The sequence below is a fragment of the Aspergillus steynii genome, assembly GCF_002849105.1.
Source record: "Aspergillus steynii IBT 23096 chromosome Unknown P170scaffold_7, whole genome shotgun sequence".
Taxonomy (NCBI): domain Eukaryota; kingdom Fungi; phylum Ascomycota; class Eurotiomycetes; order Eurotiales; family Aspergillaceae; genus Aspergillus; species Aspergillus steynii.
Genome location: NW_020194404.1, coordinates 253,803 through 270,498, shown reverse-complemented (window position 1 = coordinate 270,498; position 16,696 = coordinate 253,803). Strand labels below are relative to the sequence as shown.

The 16,696-nt window shown below is 56.0% G+C and overlaps 8 protein-coding genes across 8 annotated transcripts; 5 read left to right on the top strand and 3 right to left on the bottom strand.

Annotated features, from left to right (window-relative positions):
* Positions 1–21: 21 nt before the first annotated feature.
* Positions 22–1,562, top strand: P170DRAFT_512097 (uncharacterized protein; the record flags this gene model as incomplete). The annotated part of the gene is made up of 4 exons (XM_024854956.1): positions 22–224; positions 307–861; positions 943–1,119; positions 1,172–1,562. 4 exons carry the CDS (start codon positions 22–24, stop codon positions 1,329–1,331), a joined length of 1,095 nt encoding a protein of 364 aa, XP_024700697.1. The 3' UTR covers positions 1,332–1,562.
* Positions 1,345–4,357, bottom strand: P170DRAFT_439162 (SPX domain protein). Its single transcript, XM_024849780.1, has 2 exons — positions 1,932–4,357; positions 1,345–1,855 (listed from the first exon to the last, which is right to left on the bottom strand). Exons 1-2 carry the CDS (start codon positions 4,173–4,175, stop codon positions 1,745–1,747), a joined length of 2,355 nt encoding a protein of 784 aa, XP_024700696.1. The 5' UTR covers positions 4,176–4,357; the 3' UTR covers positions 1,345–1,744.
* Positions 4,358–4,572: 215 nt separating this feature from the next.
* Positions 4,573–6,247, top strand: P170DRAFT_439161 (NUDIX hydrolase). Its single transcript, XM_024849779.1, has 2 exons — positions 4,573–5,274; positions 5,333–6,247. Exons 1-2 carry the CDS (start codon positions 4,775–4,777, stop codon positions 6,174–6,176), a joined length of 1,344 nt encoding a protein of 447 aa, XP_024700695.1. The 5' UTR covers positions 4,573–4,774; the 3' UTR covers positions 6,177–6,247.
* A 231-nt stretch (positions 6,248–6,478) lies between these two features.
* Positions 6,479–6,976, top strand: P170DRAFT_364790 (uncharacterized protein; the record flags this gene model as incomplete). The annotated part of the gene is made up of 4 exons (XM_024844662.1): positions 6,479–6,574; positions 6,626–6,657; positions 6,792–6,873; positions 6,950–6,976. The coding sequence occupies 4 exons, from the start codon at positions 6,479–6,481 to the stop codon at positions 6,974–6,976; spliced, it is 237 nt and encodes a 78-aa protein (XP_024700694.1).
* Positions 6,977–7,734: 758 nt separating this feature from the next.
* On the top strand, positions 7,735–9,605 carry P170DRAFT_439160 (uncharacterized protein). Its single transcript, XM_024849778.1, has 3 exons — positions 7,735–7,961; positions 8,020–8,533; positions 8,616–9,605. The coding sequence occupies exons 1-3, from the start codon at positions 7,890–7,892 to the stop codon at positions 9,248–9,250; spliced, it is 1,221 nt and encodes a 406-aa protein (XP_024700693.1). The 5' UTR covers positions 7,735–7,889; the 3' UTR covers positions 9,251–9,605.
* A 641-nt stretch (positions 9,606–10,246) lies between these two features.
* On the top strand, positions 10,247–11,660 carry P170DRAFT_428655 (putative tetracycline transporter; the record flags this gene model as incomplete). The annotated part of the gene is made up of 2 exons (XM_024847853.1): positions 10,247–10,315; positions 10,368–11,660. The coding sequence occupies 2 exons, from the start codon at positions 10,247–10,249 to the stop codon at positions 11,658–11,660; spliced, it is 1,362 nt and encodes a 453-aa protein (XP_024700692.1).
* Positions 11,661–11,876: 216 nt separating this feature from the next.
* Positions 11,877–13,397, bottom strand: P170DRAFT_439158 (uncharacterized protein). Its single transcript, XM_024849777.1, has 2 exons — positions 13,016–13,397; positions 11,877–12,949 (listed from the first exon to the last, which is right to left on the bottom strand). The coding sequence occupies exons 1-2, from the start codon at positions 13,296–13,298 to the stop codon at positions 12,225–12,227; spliced, it is 1,008 nt and encodes a 335-aa protein (XP_024700691.1). The 5' UTR covers positions 13,299–13,397; the 3' UTR covers positions 11,877–12,224.
* Positions 13,398–13,516: 119 nt separating this feature from the next.
* On the bottom strand, positions 13,517–16,595 carry P170DRAFT_439157 (WD40 repeat domain-containing protein). Its single transcript, XM_024849776.1, has 8 exons — positions 16,492–16,595; positions 16,249–16,406; positions 16,028–16,179; positions 15,022–15,965; positions 14,835–14,969; positions 14,640–14,771; positions 14,292–14,590; positions 13,517–14,232 (listed from the first exon to the last, which is right to left on the bottom strand). The coding sequence occupies exons 1-8, from the start codon at positions 16,529–16,531 to the stop codon at positions 13,570–13,572; spliced, it is 2,523 nt and encodes an 840-aa protein (XP_024700690.1). The 5' UTR covers positions 16,532–16,595; the 3' UTR covers positions 13,517–13,569.
* Positions 16,596–16,696: the final 101 nt, after the last annotated feature.

Here is a 16,696-nt window from a genome sequence, read left to right as displayed (position 1 = left end):
AGTCCGGTCCACGCCAGCTCCATGACCCCTCCCTTTCTCGATCGCTGTCATGACTCCGTCTGGTGTTCCCTCCATGGCATCATCCTTAATATCCCGCCCACTCGCCTGCCCCTCTTCCCTGCTCTAGCGGGCTCGGTCTGGTTCCTGACGCTGGCTTCGCTCCTCCTCACCTGGATTGCCCGTGGGAGGCCGCAGTATCCTGGCCAGAGTAACCCCCATGTTGCGTTCGTCGAACCGCCCTCCTCCCACCTCCGCGCGATGCGATATATCCAAGGTTGAGTGGTGCTGACGACTGCCGACATCTAGATTCATATCCGACATTGCGTCTTTCGAGCTAAAGCCATTATTTCTCGTCGGCGCCTCCATCACCGCCGTGGGATTCGCCTTTAGCGTTGCGATAGTGCATGTCGTACGCTACGAACCCGGCTTCGCGCTGGTCAGATGTCCCGCGGAGGCTTCCTCCATTGCTACCGGCCGTGGGGATGTCTCGCCTGCGCCGGTCGCCGATGACCGCGACGATGCCAACCCCGACTCCCACGTGCATCCCCACGTGAATGAACACGATGACGTCGATGACGAGGACCACGAAACCACAAAGACCCTCAAGTTCGTCTCGCTGCTGGCCATCTTCGCCGCCAGCGTCGCCAGCACCGCCCTCATTCTGCTGGGCGTCATGGATACCTTCCGCTACAAGCGCTTGCATCACGTTTTCCTCCGCATCTGCTTCTCCGGGCTGGCGGTGCAGTCGGCCTGCACGGCCATCGTGTACTCCAACGAGGTCCTCGGCTTCATCTCGTACGTCTATCATCTGGGCATCTGGCAGCATGACTGGGGGAAAAGAAGTCAGCGCGTGAGGGTATTGTACGGCTATCCTTCCCTCCTCGTCCCGTTCATCGAATGCTAGTGGTATGTGGCCAGTAGTGCTAATTGCCACGATGGCAGTGCCTCGCTCTCAACGGCCCTGATCCTCGTCGAGGTCTTCCTCGCCGTCGCATTTATATCCCTCACCGTCTCCGAGGAGAATCCGATATCCACCTACCGCACTGCCGGCATCTTGGAATGGATCATTGCGTTCCTGGGCACCGTCTATCTATGGCTGTTCTGTGGCTTTCTAGACCGGTATGCTATTTCTAGATCTATACACCCCGCAAGACATAGCTAACACGTTCAGGACGAGCTTCGACACCTGCGTTCCCAGTGCCTTGTATCACCCGCCGACGCGCCGAAAACCCTCCGGGCAGGCGTTTGGCCCGTCCGCGAGCGCTCTGCCCGACCCCGACCCGGAACGTGCTCCATTACTGGCCCATGCTGGAGGTGGGAAATATACGTAGAAACGACGTTGATGCCTGTATACGCGTCATGACCCAACTACCTTCTTCTGTAGGTATGTGTATATATACAAGAAAAGACAAACTTTTGACAGAAGAATTGAATCCCGCAGTCGCAATCGACGGGTTGGGTTAGAAAAGCCCTCCCTCCATGTAGTCATTCTGCAAGGGCATCCAGATCAAAGCACAAAAACAGTAATTCCCCCGGGAAACGCATTTAATTGAAATCCAGTCTGACCGGTAACGTACCGGGGCATGCGTTCTCAGAAAAAGAAAATAAAGATGATAATCAAAGGTTGGTGGGTGGAAAACTCAGAAGAATACACGCTGATCATTTTCATACTGGAGGGCGTTCGTTGATACAAGTTGTACATATTCATCATCCATGCGGGGGCGGTATCTGATTCTTTTCATTTTTAGAGCGCCTGGCCTCCTTGGTTAACTAGGGGCCAAGTGCCCGGGGTCTCGACTGGAGCCATGTCAAGGGGAGACTCCTGACTCCTAATCTTCTCGAGTGTAGAAGAATACTGCGATGATTGGCCGTTAGCATCTTGCGGAAAGGCGGATCCTGGCATATCCTGTCCGGCGTTGGGTTAGACATACCTTGAAGGCAAAGTTCAGCACCAGAGCCACTGCCAATCCGATACACACCACGATCGGACCGAACGTGTTGTCGAGATCGCGTCCACTTCGCTGCCGGATCAGTCGGGCTCGCTTCTCATACATATACCAGCCCCAGGCGGCGGAGAAGATGGCAAAGCCAGTATAGACAATGGATAGGGCGCGGGCGATGTCGTTGTGCTTTCCCGCGGCGTTGTACAATCCTAGAGATAACGAGGAGAGCAGAATACTGATATGAAGCCACTTGATGAACGTACGCTGGTTAGCCAGCCACACCTTGCTCTCCACACGCACGGGACCGGAATCCTTGATCCACGTTCCCGGATCCCGGACACCGGGCGGCAGGGGCGCCGGTGTGTCCTGTGGACGACGGGAACGGGAAAGCGGGAAATTGGGGAAGAGCGAGGCCAGGCGAGACAGATTCATGGGCTTTGAATCCTGCTGGTCAGGTTCGGGCTCCTGAGGCTGGGGCTGGGGCTGGGGCTGCTCGCGCTCCTCCGGGCCCGATGCCGTGATGTGCGAGGTCTGCCGCGCTCGCGAGGAAGGCTCCATGTCTGAGATCCGCGTTACGGGAGATCCGACCATGGGCTTGACCGTCGGACTCGCCTTGTTCCCCAGGAAGCTGCCAACTGCCATCTCTTCTTCGGCGCGTTTCGCAAGTCGCTCTTGTTCCTCGTGCCACGCAGTTTCGGGATCCCGCCGGATGTCGCTCTCCATCTCACCCAGCCAGAAGGGGAAGCTGTTCACATAATCCTCAAAGAGCTGGGCAACGCCGTGGACAAACTTGGAGAAACGAGGGGCCTCCTTCACCAGGTGCGAGACCATGAGGTCGTTCACCCACTCCGCTTTATGTGCCGTTGGTCCCCTGAGCTTGATCTCCAGCAGAGCGTAGGGAAAGCGAACGATTTCTCCGGTTCGAATGGCATCGAAAGGATATTCCATGCCGGCATCATCGATTTCCGTGCGGTGCCATTCATGGCTATCCCGACAGGGACGCTCAACATCGAGGCTGTCCTCCCTGATCAATGCCAGGTTGGTGTCAAGAGAGATACGAATTCGATCGTCGCCCGGGATCTGGAATGCCGTTCGCGTGTAGTTGGCCCGGAGCATCGGTTGCAGATTGTGTTCCTTGACGAACGACTGCAGCTCGCTGACATCCTTTTTGAACGACTCGGCTTCCCCTGTTTCACCGTTGTCCTTGTCCTCCATACGGTGAACCTTTTTGTCGAACCGATACTCCCCATCCAGGAATTCCTTTACATGCTTTTGCTTCAACTGCACCCGGACCTCCCGGCTGCGATCATCGTCCATAACGACCTTCTTTTCCAAGAATATCGCCGGCTTATCTTTCAGGTTTCCAGTCCATCGGAGCCTGAGAGAGCCAGCTTCGGGTGCCCGGGCAACCTTCTGCGTATAGAGATCGAACTGCGGGTCGTCGAAATAGAGGGATGTGATCGTAGGGTCGTCAGGAAGCGTCTCCGGGTCCTTGGACGTTCCCGGATTGTAGATGAGCACCGGCAATCGCCGAAGGATGAAGGTCTTCACCTCCAGGACGTTATCGGGATGCACCCAGAATTTGAATGACGAGTATGATTCCTGACCGAAACGCGGCGCTTCGGGATCCCTGGTCTCGGCATCACTTTGACTGAGAATTTCACGTACAAAAGAGTACATTACCGACAGCCGACGGACCAGAGGGGAGTAGTCCTCCGAATTAAACGGCAGCTGTGACAGACGTACTTGCAGCAGAGGTCGAACCCGGTACCGAGCCCCCCGCTTGCGATCGTGCTTTTTGGCGGCCTTGAGAAACCCGGTGAAGTTAATGCGACTATATTTCTCCAGCTCGCTCACTTCCCTCGTGATCCCATCTAGTTCTTGGAGGACCTCAGAGGCAAGAGAGCGCCGCTGGGTCTCGTCCGCAATGGCGGGTGCCTCCTGGTCGGTGTCGGATGCCAACGGTCGCAACTTCGCTTCGCACTTTGAGGTGCGCTCCCTCAATTGCTGAGAGGTCTCCACCTGAAAAGCGTTGACCTTATCCAGCTGGACGTTGATCAGTTCCTGCACGAAGGCTTCCTCATCCTGTTCGGTCCATTGGCTACTCTCCGAGTCACTTCCGTCTCCGGTGACATCATGTTCCTTCAAGAGGACTTTTAGTCGGTGGTAGTCAACGTATTTCCCAGTCCACGGGGCGTAGATAGACTTCTTCAGGGTTTTGCCAAACCGCATGGCCACGGACGATTGACCGACAGATAGAGCAGAAGAGGTTGGGGGAAGGCGAAGGGAGAGGGAATGAAGGAAGGGGTAAGAAGTTGGGAAAACGAGAGAGAATGAGCAGCAAAAAAAAAGAGCCGACGAGGGTCAGTTTAGTCACCCCACGAGGGCGAGGCCGAAGCGACAAGGATATGAAGACTAAATGGCAGCTAAACGTTAGGCACAGCAGTAGTTCACCTCCGACGAGTGAATGTCGTCGCCGCATCGCCGCACGTGCTGAGCTGCCTTCCCGTTCCGGTAAGTTGCTCGCTCGCCCGGTCCGGCCAATCACCGCGCGCCCATGACGTCTCAGACCCACCCGACAGCTTGGATACCTGAGGCAGCATGTGATCCCGTGACCGGACGGCGTTCCGCCCCGGACGGAATTACCGATACCGTGACCGTGACTGGCCCGTACATCGATAACGTTCTCTGGAGTTGATAGTTTGATAGTCGTGTGCGGTGCGCAGCGGTCTGGTTTGCTCCAAGAATGACCTGGTCCTCGACTCATTTCTGACGAAACTCTTCTTCTGACAGCCTCTTCTACAGGTGCCACCTCGGTGCCTCGACCTCAAATGGCATCGGCCAATTCCGACCTGCCTCCGGAGCCGGCGTCATTGTCCGCCTCGCTCTATGATGTATTGACAGACCTTCATCAAAACCAATATCCCCATGTGCCTAATCCGCCGTCGTGCAAGAAACGTGCGTCGGTCGCCCTTGTCCTTCGAATCCGGCCCACGTATCGCCACTGGCCCACCCCGGAGACCTCTTCCCTGCCTGTTCTAGACCACACCGCTTCGGTCCATGATCGATTGACGCCCTTTTTCGCCCAGGATTGGGTTCAGAATGGAGACCCGGAGGTTCTCTTCATCAAACGGGCATCTCGCGCTGGGGACCGATGGACTGGCCATGTCGCGCTCCCCGGGGGTAAGCGAGATCCGGAAGACGTCGACGACAAAGCGGCTGCCATCCGGGAGGCCTCAGAGGAAGTAGGGTTGGATCTGACGACGGAGGACTGTATCCACGTGGGAAACCTGCCAGAAAGGGTGGTCACCACCAGCTGGGGTTCGGTGCCGTTCGTCTCTTTTGTCTTGTGAGCGAGCGCCTTCATTTACTGACCCGAGTGGCTCCAGGTTGATGGTTCTCTGTCCCTTCATCTTCCTGATGACTCGCAGCGACTCGCCTCCTCTCCGATTGCAGCCAACCGAGGTGGCATCTACCCATTGGGTACCCTTACGGGCTCTTCTGTCGCCGTCGCTGCGGACAGTGGAAAATGTGGATATGTCGCAGCGGCTCTCGAACATGGGTGGGATCATACCGCGGTTCGTCTATCGCTGCCTGCTGGGTATGATGCAGTTTTCCGCCATTCGTCTACGGCCGACGGAGAGCTTGCAGTCCAACACGACCCCGGGGTTTCTCCCGGACGATTTTCGCACGTCTCCTTCTGTCTCGCCAATGCGACGATGGACGACGTGGCTCTCCGGCAATCAATCTGACCCGGTCAAGCAGGAGCGGCCTTTGCTTCTCTGGGGGCTGACCCTCGGGATTTTAGCCGACTTCCTAGACATGCTTCCGCCTCATACCGCGGTTAAAATGTGGAAATACCCAACGTTCACCACGCCGGATTTGTGGTTGATCGTGAGCGTGTTGACTTACCGTCTGCGAAAACGCAATCAGCTCCAAGTTCAGTCGGGAGCGCGCCCCAGCAATACGGCGGTGGACGGTCAAACGGCTGCGCTGCCAGTAGCGCCGACAACCGACGATAACAACGAAGTGGGCATCGGGGGTCTCGGCGTGGGTCGATACTACGGACCGTCCGACCGGGTCCCGGATGGAAGTAAATACGCCGTGGGCATCATGCTCAAAGGGTACTATTCCCGATTGCGGGTTGCTGTCTCTATCTTCCTGGCCTGGCGGGCTGTCGTGGGATCTGTGGCGGCGATATATACTTGGCGATATTTTCGACGGCGCCCGTGATTCCGGTGCATTTGTAGACATACGATAGAGTATCCCGTAGCATTGGGGTGAATGTAATTATTTCCACCGACCCAGGCCGACTTTTTAAATCCACCTACCTCCATAATCCATAGGTATACACGAAGGTACCTCGATATACATGGGTACTGTATGAATGTGTTCTGGCTGTGGTATTGTCAATACCATACCGGACGCGATATCGATATTACATAAGCGCCGCGCTTATCGGCCTCGAGATGGATTGTTGACTCTCCTCCGCCCGCACTTCTGTCTCCCCCCCAATTGCGTTCGCCAAAGTCGTCATGGCTGCCACTCAGAAGCTCTACCCTCGCGGCACGGTGAAACGCATCGTGAAAGCTCACGCCAACCGCAATGTCAGCAAGAATGCCGATATATTGGTGAGTCCTGCATTCCAGGAACGGCGCGCAAGGATCCAGCTAATGATGTAGATCTTCCTGGACTATATGCTGTTTATGCAGGAGTGAGCCACCCTTGAACGTGTCGAGATCCGAGTCGCCGGGCCATCAAATCTCTGGCTTGATTCACAATGAGCGCCGCCCGAGGAAGATCAGGTCGAGACGACATCCTTGATACTAAAGCATGTTTGTTCTCTAGGTTGATGCGAGAATCGTCCATTCGATCCCGGAAAGCGGGTGAAAAGAACATCTCTCCGAATTCGGTTCGCAAAGTGACTGAGGTGGGTGGACCAGACTCATTCACCGGGAGCCCATTGCTCTTCCATTGCTCAACTAACGGGTCTCTCGTTTTCCTAGAGAACGCTCCGAAAGTTCAAGGGTTGATCGGACTATGGAATGCCTTGCGTGAAAGTCGAGCGGATGACAGATGCTGTTGGCTGATAGGAAACTACAGTAGGAAGTAGTGCACGAACTGCAAAAGATTCGGGATGAGATCGGGGACATGCGTTTTCTGTGTTTGATGTTTTTCCTTTGCTCTTTTTTTCAATGTTTTCCCTTCCCTGTTGTTAGCCTTGGTGGTAGTTCCATACATCGAGGACTGACCGGGAAGATGAAGATGATAGAGAAGGCGTTCGTGGAGTGTTATGATATGATACCCCCCCGCAAGAATCCAAGATCTGCTCCTGAAGATAATATTCCATTCCCGTCTGGCAGCCAGTAGTGAATGGGGAGTCAAAGCTGATCGGGCGTTGGCTGGGGTGAGCTGGTCCTGCAGCACGCGACAGGGCGGCCTGAGGTTCGGAAGAGTTCCACCCGCATCTTTCGCTCCGCCAGCTTCTCTTCGCTTTGTCCTTTCTCCCTCTCTCCTTCTCTCTTCCTCTCTCGCGTCCCCACTCTGTTGCCGTCATAACTCCCAGTTAGTCCCTCATCTCATTTCGTATCTCTCCTTCTATCCTTTAGCATCGTTACATCTTTTGTATTCTTCCCTTTTTTTGGTTGCGAGATCGGTTCAATTCCCCCCCACCACCAACCCACACAGTCCTTCTGCCTATCAAGCATCATGGCTGCCGCTCCCATCAACAGCAACCCCCAAGCACAGTCCGAGTCTTCGTCGGAGAAGCTCAAGCAGAAACACGCCCCCAGCGCTTCTATCGTGTCCAAGTCAGATGAAGCTTTGGCGACCGCCAACGGTCTGGACAGCATCGACAGCCCGTACCTCAAAGAGCTCCAAAAGTAAGTCGGCGCCTAGGTCACGCAATGAAGTTTGCCATACTGCCTGGCCCTCGGAGGAGGTCTTATGGGCCTGGAACGCGATTGGACTGACGGGATTGATTGGAACAGGAGCCTGCGCAATGCAAACAAGAAGCTGGTTAGTCACCAACGCTGACGTCTCTCGCGTTCACCGCTCACCGTTATACCTCCCACAGAATGCTACCGCCAAGGTCGATGCCATCATCACCGAGAACCCTGGAAAGTCACTCGACGAACTGGTCGCAACAAAGAAGATCAATGCCGACCAGAAGGCACAGGCCGAGAAGAAACCGGCCCTGCAAGCCAGCGTCGCCCAGATCGAGGAGCAAATCGGCCACTTGAAAGAGTTTGCCGCTCATTACGAGCAGCGCCTCGCAAGCCAGAAGGCTGAGCTAGCGAAGCTTCACCAGGACGAATTGAAGGCCGTTCAGGAGAAAGCTGTTGCCGAGGCCAAGGATGCAAGCAAGAAGGATCTGAGGGTTCAGCTTCTCAGTCTGAGCAAGTTCCTTTACACTGCCGCTACCATGAGGCGCTCCGGGGATGAAACCTCCAATGTGACCCGTGCGTTCGAGGGCGTGCTCTACCAGATCTACGCTGGGTCGCACGACGCCGTTACCTCGATGCTTAAGGTTGTGGACGGTGTGGACGAACCCGTTGTTAGCGTCGAAGGCGAGACCCTGGAAGTCACTTGTAGGCTCCCCACCCCCTGATTCCTTTTTCAACCAAACGCTTTGAAATACTTTTTCGGTGCTAATTGTGTTCAACTCATTAGATGGCAAAGTCAAACAGTCTGCCGAGGAACAGGCGCCTGCGACTGAGGAAGTGGCCCCGGCTGCCGCTCCCGCGTCCGACCCTACGCTGGCGAACGCGGGTTACACCGAGCTACAGGATCCTTCCTATAACGCCAGTGCTCCTGCTGCGAACGAGCCCTCTGCCGACCCTCAAACCTCCGAACAGACAGCTCCCCCAGCTCAAACGCAGGTCTCCAGTGCCGCCAACCCGGTAGCGGAGGCCACTTGGGATCCTAACACTGCCGGCTCTCCTTCCGCGACGACGGATGGCTGGGTTGAAGTGCCTCGCGATCCGGCTGAGACCGATACCGGCCTCCAGGCAACCCCGGCTGCTGTCGAGGTCGACGCGCAGAATGCGGCCGCCGCGGAGGCTGTAAGTGCCAATGCGGAGGAAACTTCCGCCCCGAAGGCCCAGAAGGGAGAAGCGCCGGAGGGGGCAGCGCAACACCAGAGACAGCACAGCTTCCGTGGTCGTGGCCGAGGTGGACGAGGACGAGGCGATGGCTCGCGGGGACGTGGCCGGGGCGAGTTCAGGGGTCGTGGACGTGGTCGCGGAGGCCGTGGACGCGGCGGTCCCAACGGCGCACCGGTCGCCACTACTGCGGCAGCCCAGTAAGCTTCAATCGCATCGTGAACTCTGGTGAATCGACCGTCACCCCAGGCGCGAGGAGGAAAATTCCCCAGAAAATACCTCCGGACGCCGATGTTTTTCCGCCTTATGTTACACCCGACATCTTTTCTTCTCTATTTTGCCCTCCCAGGATCTTTCCTCACATATCTTTCCGTCTTTTCTGTCTTGCGGTCACCCTGGCCTCCGGCATCTGCAGCATGTCTTTTATATCTTTCCTATCTAATACGTTCATGGGTAATGGTGGTGTTATGGTTCACGAAAGCGACGAATCTCTTGAAATGTTTACAACAAGGACTTCTTGGGTGAGAGTGATGGTCAGTCGCTCTTAATTTTTCACCCCGGGTCTTTTTTTCTTTTGGATGGCGTGCATCCCAAAAGTGGCTGGTTGTACATGTCTTGCAGTTATTGAGCGTGCATAGTATTCCTGCTCTTCAGTCTTTTCCTTCTCCCCTTGGCGTGGCCTGTACGCTTGGGTGCATGGTGCACATCTTGGCGGCATGCACACCCGTTCATCTGTATTTTACTTCCCTAATCCTGTTGGTATGCATGGGGATGGAGCTGAAGGCCGGATCGTTTCGGGATGGGATGATTGGGATGAGACGAACCGGGGAGGGCTCTTTTAGTTTCTTTTTGCCAGATGACGGTGAACGAGGTGGTTAAAGTAATGAATTCCACGGCATGAACCCACCAGATTTGGCTCGTAACCTCGCCGTAGCCGTAGAGACGAGTTGCTGGATCGTGAACGACGCCGAAGGTGAGGTAGGGCTCGCTTAGCTAAGCGGCGTGACCTGGTCTCTTTTCTCCGCCGCCGGATTTGTCCACTCCTGTTTACCTGCTCCATATTCTCCTCATGCTGGACTAATTGTTGATTCATCCATTCCTTTCTCTTCCCCCTTTCCTTTTTGTTTCTTTGCCTTGTTTTCCTACCTCCCGGTTCTCCTGGGCTCTCGCTCTTTTCCCTTCCCCTTCCCGTGAACCACCATGGCGCTAGCCGCAGATCAGCGGAAGAGGATCCTCAAGGTCTTGATGATCTCGTTGCTCTTGGATTTGGTGAGATGATCTTTGGAATCTTCTTTCCAGATGGCGCTGACCAGTCTTGCAGATATCCTTCACCTTCATTCTCCCGCTCTTCCCCTCCCTGCTCACGTTTTATCGCAACAATGACCCCTCCCCGAACTCCCTCTTGAATCGCATCTTCCACTACCTCAACGCCTACAAGAACTCGTTTGCCAAGCCTATCGACTCGCGTTATGACATTGTCCTTCTTGGAGGTGCCCTCGGGTCTCTGTTCTCGTTGCTGCAGGCCATCGCCGCCCCCTTCATCGGCCGTCTCTCCGACAAACATGGTCGCAAGACTGCTCTGCTCTACTCGATGCTGGGCAACACCCTCAGTGTTGCACTCTGGGTCGCCGCCACCGATTTTCGAACCTTTCTGGCCAGTCGCGTTGTCGGCGGTTTGAGCGAGGGCAATGTGCAGCTCGCCCACGCTATCGCCACTGATATCAGCGATCCGAGTCAACGCGGCTCCACCATGGCCTTGGTGGGCGCCTGCTTTAGCATTGCCTTCACATTTGGGCCGGCGCTGGGAGCGGCCCTTTCGACCATCACCACAGTAGCTGCAAACCCGTTCGCAACGGCGGCGGGGGTGTCTCTGCTCCTGATCGTCGTCGAGACGACATACCTGTACATGTGTCTTCCAGAGACGCATCCTCGGCTCACCAAGTTGAGCCAAGCGACTACATCCACATCTGGAGCCACTGCTGCACCGTCCGACAGCGCGACCGAATCATCTGCCCCTCGCAAGCACACCAACAAGCCGGCCATTCTGAATGCCATCCATTTCCTCTTCCTCCTACCCTTCTCGGGCATGGAGTTCTCCCTGCCGTTCCTGACCGCAACCTTCTATGCCGCAGGCTCCGGTAGCCCGTCTGCCCTGAACGGTCGTCTTCTGTCCATGATGGGACTTATCGCCTCCCTACTCCAGGGGAGCGTCGTGCGGCGACTGCCTCCGCTGATCATCGTGCGTGTTGGTGTGGTCGCCTGCGCCGCCTCGTTCTTCCTCCTTGCTCGCGTCTCGTCTCTTGCGGGATTATACGGTGCCGGTAGCTTGTTGGCCGTTACCAGTGCCACGGTGGTCACCGGTCTGAACAGCCTGGGCAGTCTGGAGGCCCGGGAAGGAGAGCGCGGAGCCGTCCTGGGCCGGCTGAGAAGCTGGGGACAGGCCGGTCGCGCCGCGGGACCGGTGCTGTTCTGCTCGCTGTTCTGGTGGGCTGGACGGGAGATCGCTTACACCACCGGTGGATTCGTCATGGTGATTGTCTGTGCGGCGGTTTTCACGACCCTCAAGTCACCCCCGGTCGGTCCGACTGCACCTGCCCAAAAGAAGAAGGCCTAGATCGGATAGATTTTTGGGGCGTCGGCGATCTCGTGCCGGCCGCTTTCATGTCTATATATAGATGTTCTCCCAGTATCGAGTCCTGGCTGGACTCCATCCTTCCTCCCCCTTTCAACTAGAATTCAGCGACGTCAATCGCTGACTTCTTGAACGCCACTGCTGGGTCGGTGGCTGTGAATATTAATGTGTTTTTCGTGGAATAGATCGACCGATCCATTCTCCGATGTTCCACATTTTCTGATCGTTTTACCTATGTACAATCGCCTAAATCTCTGCATTGCTGGGTATAGTATACACGGAAACAAATCATAAAAATACAGAATGAAAAGAGATGAGATGATCAGTACGCAAGAGCGCCGACCCCCTAGCCAGAAATGTCGTGTCGAATTATTAGTCCCCGACACCCATGGTTCCGTAAGATCCGATTAGCAGTAGGGAGAGACACGAAAAGAAATAAGGCATTCACACTCGCGTCATGTGTAGACCAAACCGGTCAGGCACCATGATGCCGGAAATTACGAAGCAATAGGGAAAAAGCAAGCATGAACGCAAGGTGCCTATCGGTCATGAGCGACGAGAAAATCGAGATGCCCCTCTCGAGGAACAAGGCTCGAAAGACTGACATCCCTGGATTGCTAGCCCGGGCTCGGCGGCCGGATCCAACGATCCTCTGGCCTTTCCAATCAGCCAATCCGTCAGGCTGACGAACTTGGCCGTGCGCTCCCAGCCGCTGGCGTTGTCGGCATGCTCGATGGTATGTGACAGCACGCGGCCCTCCTCGTCGAAGGAGAAGATGAACAAGCCCGTGAACTGCTCCTCCTTAGCCAGCTTGAAGATCGGGGCGTCGCCGCCCAACAGCATGCTTAGACCCTTGTTGATGCCGTTCTTCGACGCCGAGACGTGGCTGGGCTCGTCTTGCGCGCCGCGCTTAGTACCGAGGGAGCTTGGGATCTGCGGATGGTCGTCGCGACGGGGCTCGGTGCGCCACCGCACAACGAGACGCTCGTCGCCACAGTCACCGTGCCCACAGCGCTCGGGATCCAGCACCGTCCCGGAACGAACCATGCGCTCGCTGAGGATCTGGAGCTTGACGTTGCCGACCAAGGGCAGGCTGCTCCATGCCACCGGGACGGTCCACAGTGCCGCACGGTAGAGCGTTCGCCCCTTAACGGTGGGCAAGTGCGGGTGTGTCGAGGGGAAGAGATGGAGGGTGACGCTTGGCGAGAGGATGCTCGACGGCAACGGGTTCACGAGAAGGGTTGGTAAGAGCGGCGAAAGAATGCGCAGGGCTAGGACAGTGAGGATTGGTCAGCAACAAGAAGGCAAGATGACAATTGTAGTTCAGCTGAACCTACTTTTCCCGAGCTTGAGAACGCGCTCATCGGGGGATTGATGATCGCCGCCGTTGAGGTCTTTTCGCAGTCCGTCGGATACGGATTGATTGAAACCTGTCTGGGCAAACAGCGTCGGCGAGCTCGTCGGACTCTGCCAGGGATCATGGAGAAACAGATCCTGCCGGGGTTGCGCTAACGGCCGGAAAGGCGACGAGAAGTGTTTGCGGAAATTGGCCGGGCGAGGGGGGTGGAAATGATTGCGGATGGGGCGTGTCGACACCGCCGAAGGGACCAGTTTTGGCATCACGAGCAGCAAGATTCCTGATACATGGATTGACAGTGACGAGGAAAGGCCAGGCCGTGCGCGACGACAGCAAGGGACGCCATGGGTTGGAGGCGAGAGGAGGATGGAAGAAGCCATTGCGAGCGACGGAAATTCTAATGATGACGTTGGACCCACGCGCTTGCCCGATCGGGCCCGCCCGGCAAACTAGACAAACACCCACGTGCCTTTCATTTTAATGCATTTCATTTCATTTATTACTTATTCGTCTGCCAGTCCAAGTCGCTCCCTATCATGCAAGCTCATCATCATCGTCCTCCCCCATGTACCGTCGCTCCGCCAGATCGCGGATCTTGTCTTCCAGCACTCCGCGCCCGTACCGTTGCGCAATCTTGACCGCCGCTTCGACCATCTTGCCATTGCTGTCCTTCATCAGCTGGACGAGCTCCAATGCCTTCATCCCCCGCTCCTCGCCTTCGCGGCACTCGACGGCCAGCAACTGCAGAAGGACCTTGTCCAATTCAAGCTCCTTGCGTGTCAGCTCGGCCCGCTGGCTCGCAGTCGCATTCGTCGACGTCAGGACATCCTGGAAAAGTGAGAGCATGACATTACCGCGGACGAAGGCCTCCTCGAGTTGCGCTCCCTCATTCCGGGCCCCAGTTGCGGCATCCTCTGCCTGTGCGCTCTTTCCCGGCGTGTCAGAGATGGGGATGCGGAAGTCGAATTCACTCAGCAATGGTCGCGGGAAGTATGGATACCGATCTCCACCCTTGAGAATAATGCAGTGGAATTTGTCCTGCGCGACAGCAACTGGCCAGTACGTCTCCTCCTTGCGCCCCGTCGCTAGACGCTCGAGCTGTTTAGTGTCAAGAAGGGGCACCCATCGGGCTTGCCCTTGGCTACGCCAGTGTTGTAAAACGAGAAGGACACCCTCCGAATCGTAGATGCAAGGATCCTGGGGAATGACATCAGCATGGCTTCGACAATCGGTTCGACTTGCGATTGGCAACTTACTCCCGTGTCAGAGAAGAATACGCTCTGTAGGTCCGATCCCTCCGGGACGGCGACCACGTCTTCATTCTGACAAACCTCGTCCCGTTTGACATTCTCGACGGAATAGCGCAGACCGGCAGTGCGGCCATCGCTTCCCAATGGTCCGTTCCCAATGGTCATGATGTAGTCTCGCCAGGCCGCACATGTCACGGCCGGGCTCTTCTGCCGATAAACCTTGAACGGGGTGCCAAATAGCGTATATACACGAACGTAGTCTTTCGTCGTCACGGCGACAATGTATGAATCACTCAGCGCCAGCGCTGTCCGAATTAGCCGGGCCTCGAACGTGTTGGCATAGCAGATCCTTACCTCGAATAAGTTCCCCTTGGGGCAGCTGGGTTCGCCAGTCGGCCCGTGTCGTCCACGTCTCATGTGGTCGGTAGAATATCGTGGCCGGGCTGCCATCGGTCGGGTTGTTGGAGAAGAGTGATCCATGTTCATCTTTAGCTGAAAGTTAGCATAGTTCAGTACATCGACGCGGTTAGCTTGGTAGCTTGGACTAACTTAGGCACGCGCGGTCGTAAAGATAGGGATCAGTGAAATGGTAATCACGATGCATCTCCCGATCGTAGAATTCAACAGTCACGGTGTGGTGTGTCTCCTGGTCAACAGTCCACACAGCGCCGGTCAGATTCAAGCCTGGATTCAGTCAGTATACCGATGGCAATTTTCAGATCACACTGATACGTACAGAGATACCGTCGGTTGCCTCGCCAGGGAGTGCTGCCGGGCTGGAGAGGTTGATGGATTTTTGGCTTGGAGAACGAGGTTAATAGCCGCTTGTCAGCGTGTCCCTCGATGCTGTCGAGGTGATCATTTGTTCTTTTCCCCAACCCATTCATGCCTTCTGCATACCCAGCCCCATCGTCGTCGTCGACAAAATCCTCCATGCCCTGGTCGGAGCCAAGAATATCATCAAGGGAGTCTGGCGACCCTGCTCGTTGTTTTTGATCCGTCTCCTTCGGCCTACTCGCCAATGGTCGCCTTACATTATCGGAGATATCGGCCAGCGGACCAGGGAAGATCGGAGCAGCCTGGAGCGGCTTCTGGAGGAGCGGCTGATATTCTCGCGGTACGATCCCGTCGTATATGAAAAGTTCTCCATCCGAGGTGGTAAACGAGAGTGAATTGCTTGTGGGGTGCCAGGCCAGATTGATGACATTCGCGAAGTCATAACTTTTTACAACCTGCTGGGTCTTCGTCTCCCAGAGAAGCACCTGGCCATCAGCACCCGCGGTAGCGAGAAGGGCCCCGTTGGGAGACCAGCTAATCGCGGTGACGCCTCCGTTGTGGCCACCCGAAAAGACCTTCTCCTTCTTCCACTCGCCCGTCGAGAAAATCGAAACATCCCGCGTGGCTTCTGCGGATGCAAACGCGGTTCCGTCCGGGTGCCAAACCACCCGTGACGTTCCTTCGTCCTCGGCCTCAAGTCGTTGTATCACGCCATCAAGTTTCCGGACCAGCTCTGGTTCCTCGGAGAGCAGAGAGTAGATGTAAACGATTCCATCGGTACAAGAGACCGAAACATAGCGCCCGCTGGGATCAAAGGTAACGTGTTTCGTTCCCTTGGCTTGTTCGCGAAGATATTTCACTTTCGTCATGTCATCGAGGTTGACAATTTTCACCGTCAGTTCACTATATCATCCAAGTCAGCTTTGCCGAGCACGTAACACTTCTATCAGACCGGAACTACTGACTCGCTAGCCACGGCCACCCATTCCCCATCCTTGGAAACCGCAATGTCTCTCACCGGCAGTGCGCATCGAACAAGGAGCTTGTCCATTCTGCCCGATCCAATCTCATATTGCCAGACCGTGCCGTCTTCCGCGCCCATGATAAACGATTCATTCTATTCATAGGCCCTTCTTAGTTTCGTTCTTTCCCGGAAAAAACACAGGTGAGGGTGTGTGAGGCATACTGTGGCGCCGATTCCGAGATGGCCATCTACACCTTCGTCCACCGTCTTGGGCTCACCATCTTGTCCGACGGCGTAGATTCGAATCGCAGAGTTTGAACCACCGGTGATAACGTGGCGACCGTTCGGCGTATACGTTAAAACGGTAGTTCCGGGCGTGTCTTAATCATAAATGAACGGCACGGGTCAGCCATGGTATGATACGGCAGGAGTAGGGGCGAGGGCCGACAATGGGGTTCTACTTACGGGCAGGCCTGCCCCTGGGACGAATGGCTTCCGAGGCCATTGCAGAGGTCCGACTGATAGCCAAGAGAGGAAGAGAACGGGTCTGGGGGTATGAAGCCAACCGGCCACTGGTTGCTAGTTGCTGGCAGGATGGCGACTCCGCCGGGCAAGTCACGCGTCTCGTCGCGTCGCGACTCCGCCGATGGTTTACCTAATCGGGCAATAT